Source organism: Colias philodice, chromosome 1 (genome assembly GCF_061535455.1).
Source record: "Colias philodice isolate Cphi_HAF_F1 chromosome 1, ilColPhil1 Martin Lab GWU primary, whole genome shotgun sequence".
NCBI lineage: Eukaryota > Metazoa > Arthropoda > Insecta > Lepidoptera > Pieridae > Colias > Colias philodice.
This window is the reverse complement of record NC_143086.1, coordinates 8,552,495-8,568,849: the sequence shown is the minus strand read 5'-3', so window position 1 is coordinate 8,568,849 and position 16,355 is coordinate 8,552,495. Positions and strand designations below refer to the sequence as shown.

Below are 16,355 nucleotides of genomic sequence, written 5' to 3'. Positions count from 1 at the left end.
CTGCTTCGAGCACCCTAAAGCCTAGCATGCGCAAATGACGCCTGCATCGCTCCTTGCCAATCGTAGCTGGTTGGATCATGTTCGACAGTTATTCGAGCATGCTAGGCCCGTTATTACGTTAATACAATAGTCTATAGGTATATATAATACACAATTTTAGGTACATAAAATGATACAACTATTTATCGAATCTAATACGATTGCACTTTAAAATCATACCTAATTTATATACAATAGACATTTCTCGTCCGTATGCATGTGGAAAATTTTCATATTTCAATTTTCCCTCTTACAAGAAGCTTTTTGTAATTGTAAAACATATAATCTTAAATTAAACAAAGCAAATACAGCTAAACTGTTATGTTTAATAATATGAATTTGTCATGCACCGTTATTTTACATTACGTTGATTATAGGGCACATAAAAATGAATTATTACAATAGCCTACATAAATAAAGTCGTACTTAATTAAGAGTATTTAGTATTTACAAAAATTTTAATAAAAAGACTAGTCTTGGGATTAGCGTCTAAGAAGTTAAATAAATTATAATTTTTATTACAAATAAATATAATTAGGACATTTTTTTAATATGAAATAAATAAAAGTTATAACCAAATTTATTTTCGTAGATACAATAAATATATCACAATGAAATAAAGATCTGTGAGTAAAGGGAACTGTATTTTCTATACAGACGACGCAAACTTTTAAATTGAATCACTCCACATTGGATATTTGAAAAAAATACTACAACTAGGACTGATACAAACTTTGGCATCAGAAAGGGAAAAAATGAGTTTCACTCTACGTCTTTACATAATCAAATGCGTGACAAAGTATGCGTGTTTGACAATGACGTGAACAGTTTTATAGCGCCCGTCGGCACACGTCGATTTTTGCGCCCACCGATATTTTATGGGCCCTCTTTACAATGGGTAGCGTTGGCCCAACAGATGATCGTCTATGTTTGCCGCCGCTACGGCAATTATGAATATTATACACCTACAATGACGGCCGATCATAGGTATTTAGGCCCTCTAGGCCATCGTGATTGCCCAACGCTGCACATTGTGAAGAAGGCCCATTAGGCGTGAAACTTAAATATAATACATCGAATTTGTTTGATACTCGACATTTGAGCAGAAACAATACATCTGCAGTGAGAACGATGTTTTTATTTTCAGTCTAAAATACATCTACAGTTTATTTTTCAATGTAACTGCAGCGGTCACGAAGCTTTCAGAACCTTTCATCTATTTTCAATTTATTTTGATAATCTTGTTATTTTCAATAAATTATCTACAAGACGTAGTGATATTTTAAACAAAAAATCCACTAAACAAAAATAACAAACTCCGGGTAAAATGTCTGATAGAAATTCTTGGATTTCTATCTTAGTCCGATAGATATTCAAAGTTAAAATATTATTTCAAAATCCACAAATTTAAACTAATCTATTTATTTTCTTTATTTTTTTGCACCTTTCTTTCAAAATCTTTTCGTCTTTTGCATATAAAAGTCATATTTTCTAAATCACAAATACAAACTTACATTCCATGATTGGCGATTGAAATTATCAACCCAGTTAGAAATAGAAACGTTATATATCTTGAAGCCCAAAACTTAATGGTTGTGATTTGTAATTTAATATTGAAATATAAGAAAATATCATATAGGTTAGATAACCATCGATTCTAAATTTTTGTTTCGTAGCCCTGGGCGTAGAAGCAAGTCGCGTAGCACGGTGTAGCTTCTATCAATAGTCTGCTATGTGACTTGCTCCTTTGTCTATTGTCGTTACCGAATCAAAAGGACATTCAACCATTTTAACGCATAACTACACGACTATTATTGTGTAGGTAAAATAACACAATACGAACGAAATCAGTACATAGACTGATATCGTTCGTATTGTGTTATTTTTCAGACAGAAAACGTTACAGTTTATTGCTATGAAAATATGAGAATAATTGAAAATAATTTCATGAATTCACGATTAAAATAGTTGCGTTCCTAATGACTCGGCTGAAGTTCATTAACCGTTACACAAGTGTTTAAAAAGCTGGTCATGCGTAGTGCGGGTACGATCCCAGGTGCGATGCCACGTGGGGAGGAGCCATAGAATGGGGGGAGTACAGGTTGCTCCCACCACCGCCCCAATTACTCCATGACGCTGATGGGAATATCGAAGCTGCAACAAGAAGGTTTCTAACCTAAGTTAACATGTGAAATTGGAATTGCGATTGAAATTGCATTTTGGACAACAATATCCGCTCGCTTCGGATATCACTATTTGCCTCAAACAGACTAGGCTGGGTATATTGCCTGGTGATCGTAGCGAGCGCTATATTTGCTTATCTAAAACGCAATTAATTAACCAGCCAAATGCATGGTGGTATTCATTACATGCCATTAAATATACCTGAACGAAAAATGTTTCAAATTAAAATAAATGAAGTATAAAAGCAAAAATAAATAAAGTAAAAAGAGTAATAGATACACAATCAAATATTTATTTCGTCAGTCGCTCACAGCAAATTCGCTTCAACGCTAGCTTGTAATGATTTTCCAAGGACTTCTGGAATGATTATCTTATTTATACATTGCAAGTTAGATTTATTCATAATCAGCTGAAAATTTTAAAATAAAATATAAATTTAATTTTGTGTACAATCACATCGAAAAGCTATTTGAAAAAAATTTAATAAACATCCATAATTTGTAAAAGAAGATAAATACGGTCCGCTAAATTGTTAAATATATGTACCAGCAAACAAATAAATAGCATTACAATCTTATAGAATCCGGTGTATTACATACATTCCTGTACAGAATAAGGTGTCGCAGTAAATTATCGCAGTCAAAATATTTATTCCATTAAGTCAAGTGCGTGAAGCCAAACCAGTGGCGATGACAAGCCGTTTCGAGGAGTGTGCTAATATTTGTGCTAGCGAGTGTACGGGTATTAGCACCGAATGCAGATTACACCCGACTGCGTTTGAAGGGTGCATGATATTAAACTGGCCTGTTCACAACTTTTTTAATCTGTTAGCTTAAAATAACTTTACACTGTCTTGTAAATCCCGCTTTTGGCTTGAAAATATTTGAAATTTAAAAACTTTAAAGTCTGCTTATTTTTTTATAGTTAAAAAAGTTTTGATAAAGACTACTAAAGTACTTGGTTCACAAAATATGAAAGTTAGTTAAGTTTCTTTCCTACCTCTTGACTATGACCTCATCGTCCTTATTGTCCTCAGAATTCCTTAGAAAATCATGAAGTGCACACAAGGTATTAATTCGCAAGCTCACCGTACATTATAACAACATTACCTGTGGACGTGGGCATGGCCGCGTGAGGCGCCATGAAGGACGACAGCTTGGCGGAGTGGTGGTACGAGCTCATGAACAAGTCGCTCTGGTACTTGTACGCCTGGTCGGTAGCGGCGGGCTGGGTCGCAGCCGCCAGCCCTTGGAAGTCAAACTTGTACGCGTAACGCTTGCCGTGTACCTTCGTCATTATGTTCTTGTCGTAGTAATATCTGTACAGAGTTGGCTCGATTAGTTCTCCTGCCTATTGTGATAGCACTGTGGCCATAAATACAAATAATCATAATATAGTCATACGGAAAACATTTTGTCGACACAGGGACTATAAAATCGCACCGCACATACAGTATTATGGGTACCCATGGACATCGCAATTGCATCACCGTTACCGCATATGTGACGTTACCTCAGAGCCCGGCTCAGCTTGTCGTAGTTCATGTTCGGTTTGGACTTGCGCTCCCCCCACCGCCGGGCCACCTCGTCGGGGTCCGTCAGTTTGAATTCACCGTTTGTCCCCTCCCAGGTGATGCAGCCTGCATTGCTCGAATCACTCAGTAGCTCCAGAAGAAACTGCCATAACTGGATCTGACCTGAGCCTGTAACGACAGATTTTGCTAGATCCCACACATAAAAGTATACAGTTTTTACGTCTTTCGATATAAATACCTATACATTATAGGAATTTAGGTTTCTAACGATCATATAAAATGAAAAAAAAAACGATAATCATAAAATAAGAGTCATTAGTTGATGAAAGAGAAAACTTTCGCACCACAGACAATATAGCTAATGCCTAATGGCTTAAATAATATTGAAAGATTTCACCATCAGCAACCCTATCATTACGCAGTCATAAAGCGGTAGTTACGCCGCGCCTGAGGCATTGCTCACAATACGTAATAGTTCCTTGAATCGATTAGGGATAACGCGACTACACGCTGACACGGCACTATTAATATTATTTGGGTGGCTTTTCGATTTACTCAACCTCTTGGCAAATAACATAAGCGATTGCTAAGTGTGTTAACTACTAAGGTTTTTTTACCCGTTTGTGTTGTGTCCTAGAATCTAAACGAAATGTTATGTAAAACCATATTTCCATGAATTATAACTTTGTGTACGTCTATTGAAATTTCACAGATTTTCTTTAGAAGTCGTTCAGTCTACATTACAGTACCTACCTGATCAGCCCATCTGAACAAGAACCACGCAGATTAAATTGTTCCTAGCTTTGGATTTTTTCTAACAATAATTATGCAATTTTCGTCCATACCTACAATATTTATATACCATTGACAGTGATTTAGCAACATGCAGTATTTCTCATCAAACCCCAAGCCATCATTAATTGCGAGTAATAAAATCGATGGGCCATAACAGACAATGAGTCAAGCGAAGCGAGATGCGAGCGAAAACGTTGTGACTTCAACATAATCGATCATGGTATAAATCACCGAGATGCCACGCTCGTGTGAACTCGCCGTTTTAGTGGAGTACTGTCCCCATGTACAATTAGCCTTTTTTTCAAGGGAAATTGTTTTATTATCTGTTGCAAAAGAATATAATCTTCTGATTTTGCATTGCAATCTCTTGTTTAATATCTTATAACTCAAAATCTTCAAATAAAAGTTGTCGGTTAGAAAATGGGAGAATAATAAATGTGGAAAACAAACTTTTTCCCATAGTCTATATTCACTTCATTTAGATTTTATACCCATTCATGGTTAGTCAATTGGTTATAATACTTCAATAAGTCAACCAAATTAAAAATTGCAGTGAAAATAAACAACTGAGCATTGGAAATTGATGTTTAATTTAACATTTTTATATCCATAAACCTTAAAAGTATTGATATAATATATCTAATAAAAACTGTAAAAAAATATGTTACATTTTTCACTCATTCGTATACAGAAAAACAAGTGCGAGTTTTCTCTACTGGTGAACGTCCATTTTTTTTCTGACGCTACTTCTAGACGATCGCGTTTCGCTCAAGTCGTGCGTACTACACGTTACATGGCCGCCCAATATCCCAACATGCTTCTACGGGGGTTCCTTCGCTACTGAGCCTCGCTGCTTGTAAATCACTATTTTATTCGAAAAAACATATTGCCATGTGTTGGACAATTTTTTAAACAAATGGTAAGTGAGATAGACCTGTAATTTTAATATGATGGCTATAGTGAACGGGTAATAATCCGTAAAATAATTTGTATTGTCTTTGTTTTTCTTACAAGTAACATATTATTTTGAAAGTATACTTAGATAGTGAGTGCTTTATAAATAAGAAATAAAAAAAAATAGAAAAAAATCAATGACTAGGCGGGATCCGAACCTGCGTCCTTTGCCTTGCTATACCCGGCGCGGCCTAAGATGATCCCTATGACACTGACAGTTATTCTCAAGAGACAAACTTGTAATGGCGTCACCATTAAATTGGAAACGTATTGGAGGCGTCTAAAAATGGCATTTATTAATTTTTACGTAGCTTTATGCCATTACAATGATATTCCGTTGGAATTATAACAATTCTTAACATTTACGAGAAATTATATCAATCTGACTTTACGTTTACGTCCTTCAAAACTTACATCGTTGGCATTTATCGACTAGTGCGGAAAGTATCGATAAACAAATTTCGATAATGGAAACGAGTTCACATTTTTTCCATGCTTAAGCTATAGTTCATTCTCTATTGAATGGAACAGAAGATCGCAGCATAATTAATTAATTAATTACCGTTCGCGTTAATTTACTTACCTATGATAATATAAGTTTTTTAGAAAAATTAAATGGGGGATTCCATTTTCATGATAAAATAATATACACTGTGTTAAACGGGTTAAAGATTACGAGAAAATGATAAACGCATTTTTATGTTTTGGAAAACTTTCGTTTTACTTACCGTGTCGTTTACATAATAGACGTTAAAAATTCATTTTATAATATTTGTAAAAACATGTTTACCGACGTGGCTGAATGCAAACCACGCCTTAGCCTATAAAATAGTAAAGTATCGACACGATCCATCATACGAGCAATCACTAAGACGAACTGTCATAGGGATCATCTTAGGCCGCGCCGGGTATAGATGTCGCCCCGGCAAGGCGAATAACGTGGACGCCAAAGTAATTAGTGTAGAGCCTATAGTATACGTTTTTTCCTCACCATTTGTAACAAAATATATCAATTGAGATTTTGAAAATGAATATAGCCTTTTCTCTCCTTTGTATCCTTATCTTATTAGTATTGACTTCTATTCGCCTGTTATAAAAATCCGGAAAATATGCCACAATAATATTACACGGGATACATTGAATCATTCTACCATTTCGTTGTTCAAATCACGATCACAGGTAAGTTGGCCTGCGCCCGCGTGAAATGCGCAGCGTAATTACAGTCAGGGCTGCCACGTGGCTTTGATTGTCTCACGTAAATTGCCGTTCGACGCGCCTGACACCGCTGCGTAGCGCGGCACAGTCATTATGTACATCATTATGTACGTGTACGTCATTATGTATATAATGTAAGGTCGTAATTTTATTTTTATTCCAAATATATGTAAGAATCAACATTTAAGTACAGATTTGAATGATGGTTTCCAAATCTGTGACATCAATGCAAGAGATTCCCTATTATTCTTTATGATTTTATTAAAGGTCGAGTTTCCACCTAGTAAAATCCGGGGTTGAATCTAAACTTTGTTCATATTATTATTATATTCAGTGAAAAAAGAGATTATCTAATTCTAGACCACATTTCTTTAATTTTGTATTATGGCTCGTAGTTCCATCGTACGAAATACAATACCGTGTTTGCGGAAGATTCATCACTGATGTCTGGACGTCTGACGTCTAAAGTGTTTCAGTTACCTACATCTACCGTAAATACCTGGTCAAATAAACTATGAACAAAAATGTAACAGTGCGTGCTGCGATTTAGTTCAACACCATTTTATTAGTCTATTAACATTTTAACTTGCCGAGGGGTAAAGTGCAGATAATATCCATAATATATGTATGCAGCACGTTCCCAAAAGAATAAAATTAATGTTATCTACACTATCTAGTAGCCGCTTGCGTGCACGAGTACGTATAAATAATTGTTCGTAATTGACAACCCTACCTGTGGGAAAAAATCACTGAATGTTAAAGTTAATTGCTAGTTACGTGCAAATCAATACACAAATTTATCAAGATATACATTGACCTTTTAACTATTATCTGTTTAACCAATCTACAAATATTTCACATATTAGAGCAAATTAACTACTGCCTAGTTATTTTTAAATTTACACCAGTCTTTGGTAAATGCGTAAAATGATCGAGTGTAAAGAGATCAATACCTAAGTATGTAGATAGGTTCTCCGTAACAGCCCGGAGCCCCAGACACTACAATTTATCTTTTAGAAGAGCTATTTTTTTCTCTGTTCTAGTTTATTCTATCTTATATTATTCTAAAATACTACTAAGCAGGAGTTAACCATGTCTTGAATATGTAGGGTTAATAAACTTGCACCTGACGAATTAATGCGTATCTTTAAAATACAAGTTAAAAGTGAAGTCCGCACATTTATTTCTATCATTTCAATACATCGTTTATCTAAAAACTTGTACGGTATCTCCAATCAAATACATGGTAAGCCGAACGGGGGCTGTTATCGCCATTTCGCGTGTTAACTGCCGACCCCTATTTTCTCACAGGTCACCCGCTTCTTGACCACTTTCACCTATGAAGGGACTAAATTTAGTTTTAATTAACCGATATTATTTGCGGTATGAATGGGCGGAAAGAAATACATATGTATGATTCAAGTGTTTTATAAATTGGACCTGCACAACATTTTAATCTGCCTAATTTTAATTCGTTCGGACTTCGGACATGTTCTCTGTAAATATATCGAAATTTTACGTTAAATAATTATGAAATACTTTAAAAATCTATATATCTTTAAGGATATCTAGATATCTTTGTTTTAATGATTAGGTATTATCTATTAAAGAATGTGATAAGTGATCTTATGACCTCATATTCAAATTCTTACCTGAATTAGCAAGACGACTGCTTGTGGGTCCGAACATTTGATATGGATCTGAAACAGAAAAAAAATGTTGTGTGGTTTTATGAAACCACGGTAAAAGTGAAACTGTTCGAACGGTTCCGAACACTGCTTTGTGTAGCGCATGTCGCGTGACGGTCGGCTGCCGAGTAGGTATACCTACTCGGCAGCCGCGATACACGCGACATGCGCTACACAGACCAAAAAGTTTGAGACGATGTAATAAAAGTTTCACTTTAAAAGTAAATTTACAAATATGTTTAGTATAAAAATGCATGTTATTTCTCCACGGAGATGGTATGCTGATGGTCTTAGCCAAATAATATCTATTTGGTGATACAGTTTGTTTTCTATAACACTTACTGCACGGCTAGACTAAAAGATAGTAGTTTCCCTGACAACAGACCAACAACACGGACCAAAAAAACTCAGATACAGTGCATAGATTGCATTTTAAACAGCCGTAATGAGATCGCCCCGTACGTGTAAGCTTCTAAATTTGCATAGATAGTGCTTGGGGTTCTTACTAACCGTTTGTCGCGAAACTAGACTATATTTTTAGAATATCTCTAAGGAACCGATTTCTTAGAAAGACTGACGTTTTATTTGGATAATTCGTCAAAATTTAGTCCTAATCAATCAGAATCCATTGTGAAAGATGTATGCAGTGTATAATTGAACATTCAAATAATGAGATCCTTGCTCGCTATAGGACCTCTTATATCGTTGGATGTATTGTACAAAAATACTTACAAATTATACGAATGTTATAACGGTCGAATGTTTACGATTTTTTTTTTATTTTAATTAAATATGAACTCTAAACTACAAAACTTAAGATCAATTTTGGTGAAGTAATGTCCAATTGTTTGAAATTCAATTTGAAACAATAGGGACCCCAAGGGAACAGTCGCCTTTGTTAATATTATAATAAAATAGTAACTGTTAATGACACTCATGTTGTTTGTGGGTTGTAAAGCAGGGTACTGTGACTAACTCTTGTGCCATGACTAATACAAAATGTGCTATAAAGTCTTAAGAATCGAGGGATAGACGGTGAATAACGTGAACATTTAAATGTATTTAAAAAATTTTACTTTCCTAATTATACAAATGGGAAAGAAAATTTTATTATCGTTTGTTTAACTTAAGCAAAAGGTAATTTGATATTTTTTGTGTCGGTTTGACAAGAATATTCCGCGATAAATAAAAGATTCCTCGCTTATTGTAAGAAATGAAGGTTCTAAGTTCTACCTCCTTTATATTTTGCCATAAATATTCTCACAGGCTTTATAGTGTATTTTTAATTTCAGAAATACATAATTGCATTTATAAGAGCTACTAATGAATTTAGCGCGGCAAGTATAAACGCAATATAAACGTAACACAGCATCATTCTAGTTGACGGGGTGAGGAAGTAAAATAATATTTCTAGCATTTCATTTCATTTTTATTTTTACACAGGCAATTCACTTCTGTAGAATTAGCAGCGCAGTCAGTAATTCAATAATTGGCGGAACAAAAATGTAGTCTCTAGCACTCTACAACTCTAAACCAAGTAATATTTTTTTCCTTTCTGTTGTTTTTTTATGCAAAATATCTCGAAGGCTTTTTGACTAAACATATCTTGACAAAAATTTTATTATATTTTAAGTTTAACATAGAAACGGAAAAAGTGTATGCCCCGTCAACTCTGCCTCACATGATGGCAAAAAAATCTGAACAAAAACTAAAGTAGGTAATTGTGTCAACTTATAAATAAATCCTATAATTATAACTGTTAAAACATTGCAGTTTTTAGCCCTCAATAAATGCCATACTAATTATGTACCTCTTTCCAATTTCTAGTTATTATTCAGTGTTTAATGTAGTGCCAATAACAAATTGTTTAAAAATTATAAGTTAAGAAGCGAAACGTGCATGACTAAGCAAGGGTTGATTCAAAAAATGTTGAATAGCAGTTAAACGGGGGCTCATAGAGTTCCCTGTAGGGCGCGGCGCGATCTAATCCAGATGATTATGATAAATGACCCGCTAGGGATCGATGGACGGGCTAATTCAACCTGTACTTTATTAGAAAACTATTATAAATATTCAATATACATCAATGTTTGAACAGTTTGATTGTTTATGGTAAGTATCGTCACCTAAATTTTAACAATAAAAATAACCGTAAACAAGTTTCAAATGTCTATTTTATATTTCTATTCAAATCTAAACGTAATGAAACTTAAACATCTATGGAACAATACATTTAATTTACTTGTTTAGTGCCTGACGGATGGGACAAGGCTGTATTTAAGGATTTTAACGTCAATCATCATAAGATGACAAAGGTAAGAATTCCCTCTGATTGCCCCTGACATTGACTATCCGGATGCAGTTATTATATTTATAAGCGGACAAAAGGCACGAGGCCGCAATTTGAAATGATTGGCCCTCTTGACGTCTGATACAGATGTAATGGCGCGGAAACGTATTCTAATCCATTTGCATCGCTTTATATTTCGTTCCTTTCAAAATAAATCGTAAGTAGCAAAAGATGTTGAATACAACTACAATATGCTGAATAGATATCGGCACATGCAACACATCTTTCTAATTTACTACACATAAATATAAGGTTATGATTGGTTATGATTCTATAAAGAACTTTATTAATTTTACTTTTTAAAAACTAGACTTGTATTAGGTATTATGTTTCAAGATTTCTTGTAGTTTTTGAAGGTACTATTGTTTTACATTTGCGGAACAACTAGTAAAGAGACAAAACCTTTCTGTGTAGCTTTTAAAACACGAAAATTTAGTAGCGATATAGCATCAACTCATTGCGTACATACATACAAATAGCATCGTCAAAAGTGATTACATTTTCCATTTCGAATCGAAATTGATGGGACGAGCTCAGTTCTGCTACCGATTTATTCGTTTATGTGATTGTTTTTCCCATTTAAGGGTGGTATAATTTGATCTTCGTTCGGTTGTTATAAGAATTTACAGGTTAAACTGTTTTCAATGGAATAAAATGAATAGCTCTAGAAAGATGCTTCCGTAAACCAACTAGTCAAGTTTAGTATATTCAATACATAATTAACAATATACATTTTTAATATTGTCTGCTAGCAAAGAGTTTAAAGCTTTTTTATTAAGCCTTTAAGAAAATTAAACATCATATTAAATAAATTTTAAGGGATTTTCAAGTCTGGCCGTAACTAGGTATTTGCTGAATCATATTTATAGGTATGTATTTTGATTGAATAATAACGGTCTTCATATTACTCTTGCAAAACACAATATTAATAACGGTCAACGGAAACCGCTTAAATCGACAAGACGGTATACGTCTGCTGCTTGAATTGTTAAAGAATTGAGAATTGACACAACAAAAGCGTGTCTGCATCTATACTATTTGTTGAAGACAGTTGTCGTTGCAGTATATTTTCAGTATACCATTGAGACCCCTTGTGGTGCCAAGAAAGCGCTCCGTCGCCTCCCCGCTCGGTCAACAATACATTCTTAGAGCAAACACGACACCCTCATATGAAATTTATGGTGCTACTATATTGGCTGAATAGGACATTTTCTCGATGGCCATGGGGAATTTTACAAATGTGTTAAAAATATTAAACAATATCTATTATTGTCTGGTAGTGTAGCATCAGGCTTTAATACACCCTATGTTGTCTTAAAAGTTAGATTACACCTAATTGTCGAAATATTAAGATATTAATTATAAGTTATAACGTATGCTTTCCTGAACGTACCTAATTATGATTAATTGTCATTTCAGTTTTTTTATTTAAACAGTTAATAAAAAACAACATATTCCATGATGTGGCAGTGGGTAATAAAAATTTAACCCTCTAAACGCTAAATGAAACAGCATGCTATACATAAGCATAAGCTATGATTTTTTCCATAATCGACGTGTTCCCTTTACTACTACACATTATTTTCCATGAGTGTTACGACTCATTAAAATAAAAATAACATTTGCAATAACATGGGTATTTCTAGTAAACTATTCAGATATTTTTAATTTCTCATACATCGTAATGATTGAGTCCCGTATATCAGAAAAGAAGTCTATCTTTAATTGCTGGTATCAAGGAGAGTGGCTCTAAGAGGCCTCCTGAGTCACGTATGGTGTTTGTATTAACGAAATCATTGCGAAGCTAATTCTGGACGCACTCCGAACCCCTTCGATCTCTGCTCGCCAAATGAACCTCGTAATGTCCGCCTTTCTACTGTAATTACGCACCCATTATCAACACTAATCTTTGAGCAACTGAAAATAAAAGGTACCTCCCAAAAGAGCCTCTATTTTAGTATCCGCTCGGTTCAGTTTTATTCGATAGCTGCCACGTCGAGGTAAATGTGTATTTTTTAACAAACTCGAAACAGTCCTTATTACGATAGCTCTAAATCCAAAATCGTCGATCAAGCGTGAAAGCAACGGAACGTAAATCTTACTACACGGTGATATGAATTTGTTTTGTTCATCAAATGTACGGTGTTGAGGGTTAGTAGAGGCTCGAAGGAGTTAATGCGTTACACACAAAAGGCCAAATCACGACCCTCCGGTCGTGCGGCCCCATCGTCAAAGAAGAAATTTGTATTCCAATTATGACGCTATAGACGATTAAAAGTGTTGGTCATTTTAGTATTCCAAGTAAAAATAAAAAATTATAGCAAATTGTGTCGTTTAAAGAATATAAATATCCTACATAGAGCATAGATAACACAGCGCCAATATATTGATAGATAATAAAATAAAATTTCCTTTCTAATTATTAAAAAATAAGCTCTAAAATATGCTGACTAATTTATAAACAAAAATTCTTACAAAAAATTGCATTGTTTTGCCATCCGAAATTTACTAACAATAACATTTCACGATCCAACGAATTATCGTCTTAAACTTGAAATACGGAGACAGATAAACAATAGAAATGCGCTCAGAATGGCAATAAAATAATAATAAAAGGATAATTAATCGATTTCAGTGCATTACCGGGTACATGGGAGTAGGGGAAATAAAATGTGGCCCCACTAGCATTAGCCGTTTGATTGCAATACGAGACCCCAATCCGAGATTCAATAAGGCGAGCCCCGCAGATATATTTTGACATTTCTATATTTTGTTAAGACATATGATTATTGTGTGGCTAATTATTTTCCATCTATGGATTAATCAAGAGCAATATAATTTTCATGATTGATTTGGAAAACGATTCTAACCTACGATTTGAAATATTTTTTTCTGTTTTACTATAATGGATTCTACAAAAAAAATCATACAAAGGAATCTCATCTTAATACTTAAATTGGTTTCATATATCTTACTGGTGATTTATATTAAGTAATTCATACATTCATTTATGAAGACATTTTAAATTATGGTGATGATATTATTTTGTAATCATTTAAATACCATATAAAAAAGGTTCTTAAATTAAATATAATCCAGATATACCGAGAAAACTATATTGCTCTATATTCACTCTACGCGCTGGCTATTACGTGTGATTTTTTATTTAGCCGTTGTTTGCTAAGGGTGTTTGCGTAACGCGGTTTGTTAAGGGTGGGTCCGATCAAACGTCAACCAAACTGATGGCAATAACATTGTCTTATGGAGGCACAATTAGACTCGTGTCAGCGATCATAACTGACGTGACATTTTAATTGATTGAATGCTTCATAATAGCCAAAGATTTAAAAGACCGACAGTTCCTCATTGAGGCAATATACAGTGTAACAAATTGTCCTTATAACTTTGCAACACGCTTTTAGAAATCTGATTTGATGTCGCTATTTATAATTATTTTTCTTTCTTCAAAGCTTTAAAAGAAAGTTGTATATCGGAAGCCAATTTAGGACATGATCCTGTCCGATATCTTGATTAAATAGTTATTCGATGCTGCCTTTACTGTTTGGTCTGCACAATATCAATGCTGCGATATTTTAATCTGAGTCCAAACCATCTTATCCTCGTGAAGCTATCGCGAAATGTCGTACATATCGGATATGTGTAAACAAATCCCCGCATTTTGGTCACAGTTGTAATCTGAGACGTGCAATGTCGAGAGGCACGCGGCAGACACGCGCAAACACCCTATGTTGTCCTGTCTAATGAAATGGATATCTGACAGACTGTCAGAACTGTTGATAGAACTATAACCGCTTCACTTTACCAGCGAGCTTATTATAAAAAGAAGTCATATACCGCAGTAACGCGCTGTTGTGAATTACACTCCAGATCATACCACTAAATAACTAACCAGGCAAATTATATGAAATATTTACAAGAATCTGGTATATTGACTTCCACTTTTAAAGGTGTATTCAGATTGGACAGTGTATACTATGCACAAGTTTGTATGAAATTAATGACTATCGTAGTTTTCATAGAAATTAGGCATAAAGCTGTTTATTGGTATGAACCTAAAATTGAGCTAATATAGCAATCTACGTGATAGCAAGTATCCTTCGTGGATTGGAATAAAAGTTTTCTCTGTCATTGGGAAACGCAGTCACGTAGGAAATAAAGTGGAATTGAGTTAATGCGTTACTTGTTAGACAGCTCTTCTTATAATGAAAATGTTTTCGTTTGAGTACAATAAACGTATCTGAATTCCAAATAAATAAGTAATGTTTTCCCTTTCATTTGAGACAATATAAAAAATAAATTTAATACGGTAGAAAACGATAAAAATATTTACATTCTGTTACATTTCTCGAAACCTATGCGAAAGAGCGTATTTTTTTCAAATTTTTGCGCACCCTTCAAGAATATGTTTGGATACAATGGGTGGAGGAACAAATAAATGTGCCCTGGGTAACTGACCGTGGACAACAAACACATGAAGCTTGACCCGTTTGCAAATGGAAATGGATGAAATAAAATTTATAGTTCGTTATGTTACTTAGGATTTAAGGAGCTGAGGCATGCTTGTGTAAATATAAGAAGTAAATTTAGATTTTTTGGGTTCGAAGACTTATTTTTTTGTTTTGTGGGTTCATATTATTTTGGTTTCGTACTTACCCGGTTGCCGCAGATGTGAGTGTGCATCCAATGTCGATTTCGACATAGCTGATAACGAATTCGTCCCATAGCCTGCAACAAATATATGTAATATATATAGTTATATGCAATACTAACTTCGGGCTGTCTATGCTAAAATGCGTATGTAGGGCAAATTTTACCAAGACGTCATTTATGTCTTAAAATCCGCTCAAATACTAGTTTTAGTTTAAATGGAAGTATGTAAGGCTTTGATTCCTATATGCCATTGATTAGAACTATACCAAGAGTCTAACCATAAATTGCATTACAGCCACAGATATAACATGCGGTTATTGCTCGTGGCATAACATTGGCGCATCAGGGCCACACACAGCAAATTGTTTTATAATTAACACGACCAGCTCATCAACGCGCCTCAGGCGCAATCTCTGCAGATAATACCGCCCAATACTGTAGGCGATGACACTGCCTCAGGCACAAAGAGCGAGCTTATAACAATTTTGCACTCTAAAATCAACACCATTAAGTTTAGTATTGGCTACGCTCTACAGATCAAGGAGAAGTCTTTGATGCTCTCAATAGGATTTCACGCGCTGTTAGTGTTAGAGCAACATTGCGGAAACTCCTTTTGATTTCGGTGTATTTTTGATTCTATGTTCTATGCTCATTGAATTTTTGGGGGACTGATAGATGATTGTTATGAATTGTTTGTTTCATATGAACTAGAAAAACTATTTTTTTTAAATTATTGTTTTACGCAAAAATCTATTTATTATTCAATTTTCTGAAAGCAAAGAGATTTAAAATACACAAACTTTGACTGTTTGAAGACAAGTGTCTTGTTTTCTCAAGATAAATCGTATTCATCATACACATCATAGTATAGGAATATGAAAGAAAATAACATGTAAGAATATAAGAAAGTATTGTCTATTTTTTT

The 16,355-nt window shown here is 34.4% G+C and overlaps 1 protein-coding gene across 2 annotated transcripts in view; it reads right to left on the bottom strand.

The window, feature by feature from the left end:
- Positions 1-1,914: 1,914 nt before the first annotated feature.
- Positions 1,915-16,355, bottom strand: part of Ets65A (DNA-binding protein D-ETS-3) — a 49,144-nt gene continuing 34,703 nt past the window's right edge. For both annotated transcript variants that reach the window (XM_089714775.1, XM_089714782.1), the window contains 5 exons: positions 15,434-15,505; positions 8,374-8,421; positions 3,736-3,925; positions 3,333-3,541; positions 1,915-2,193 (listed from right to left, as the gene is read on the bottom strand). In XM_089714775.1, the coding sequence (XP_089570901.1) occupies positions 2,069-2,193; positions 3,333-3,541; positions 3,736-3,925; positions 8,374-8,421; positions 15,434-15,505 (644 nt within the window). In that variant the 3' untranslated portion in view covers positions 1,915-2,068. The remainder of the gene's footprint in view (positions 2,194-3,332; positions 3,542-3,735; positions 3,926-8,373; positions 8,422-15,433; positions 15,506-16,355) is intronic.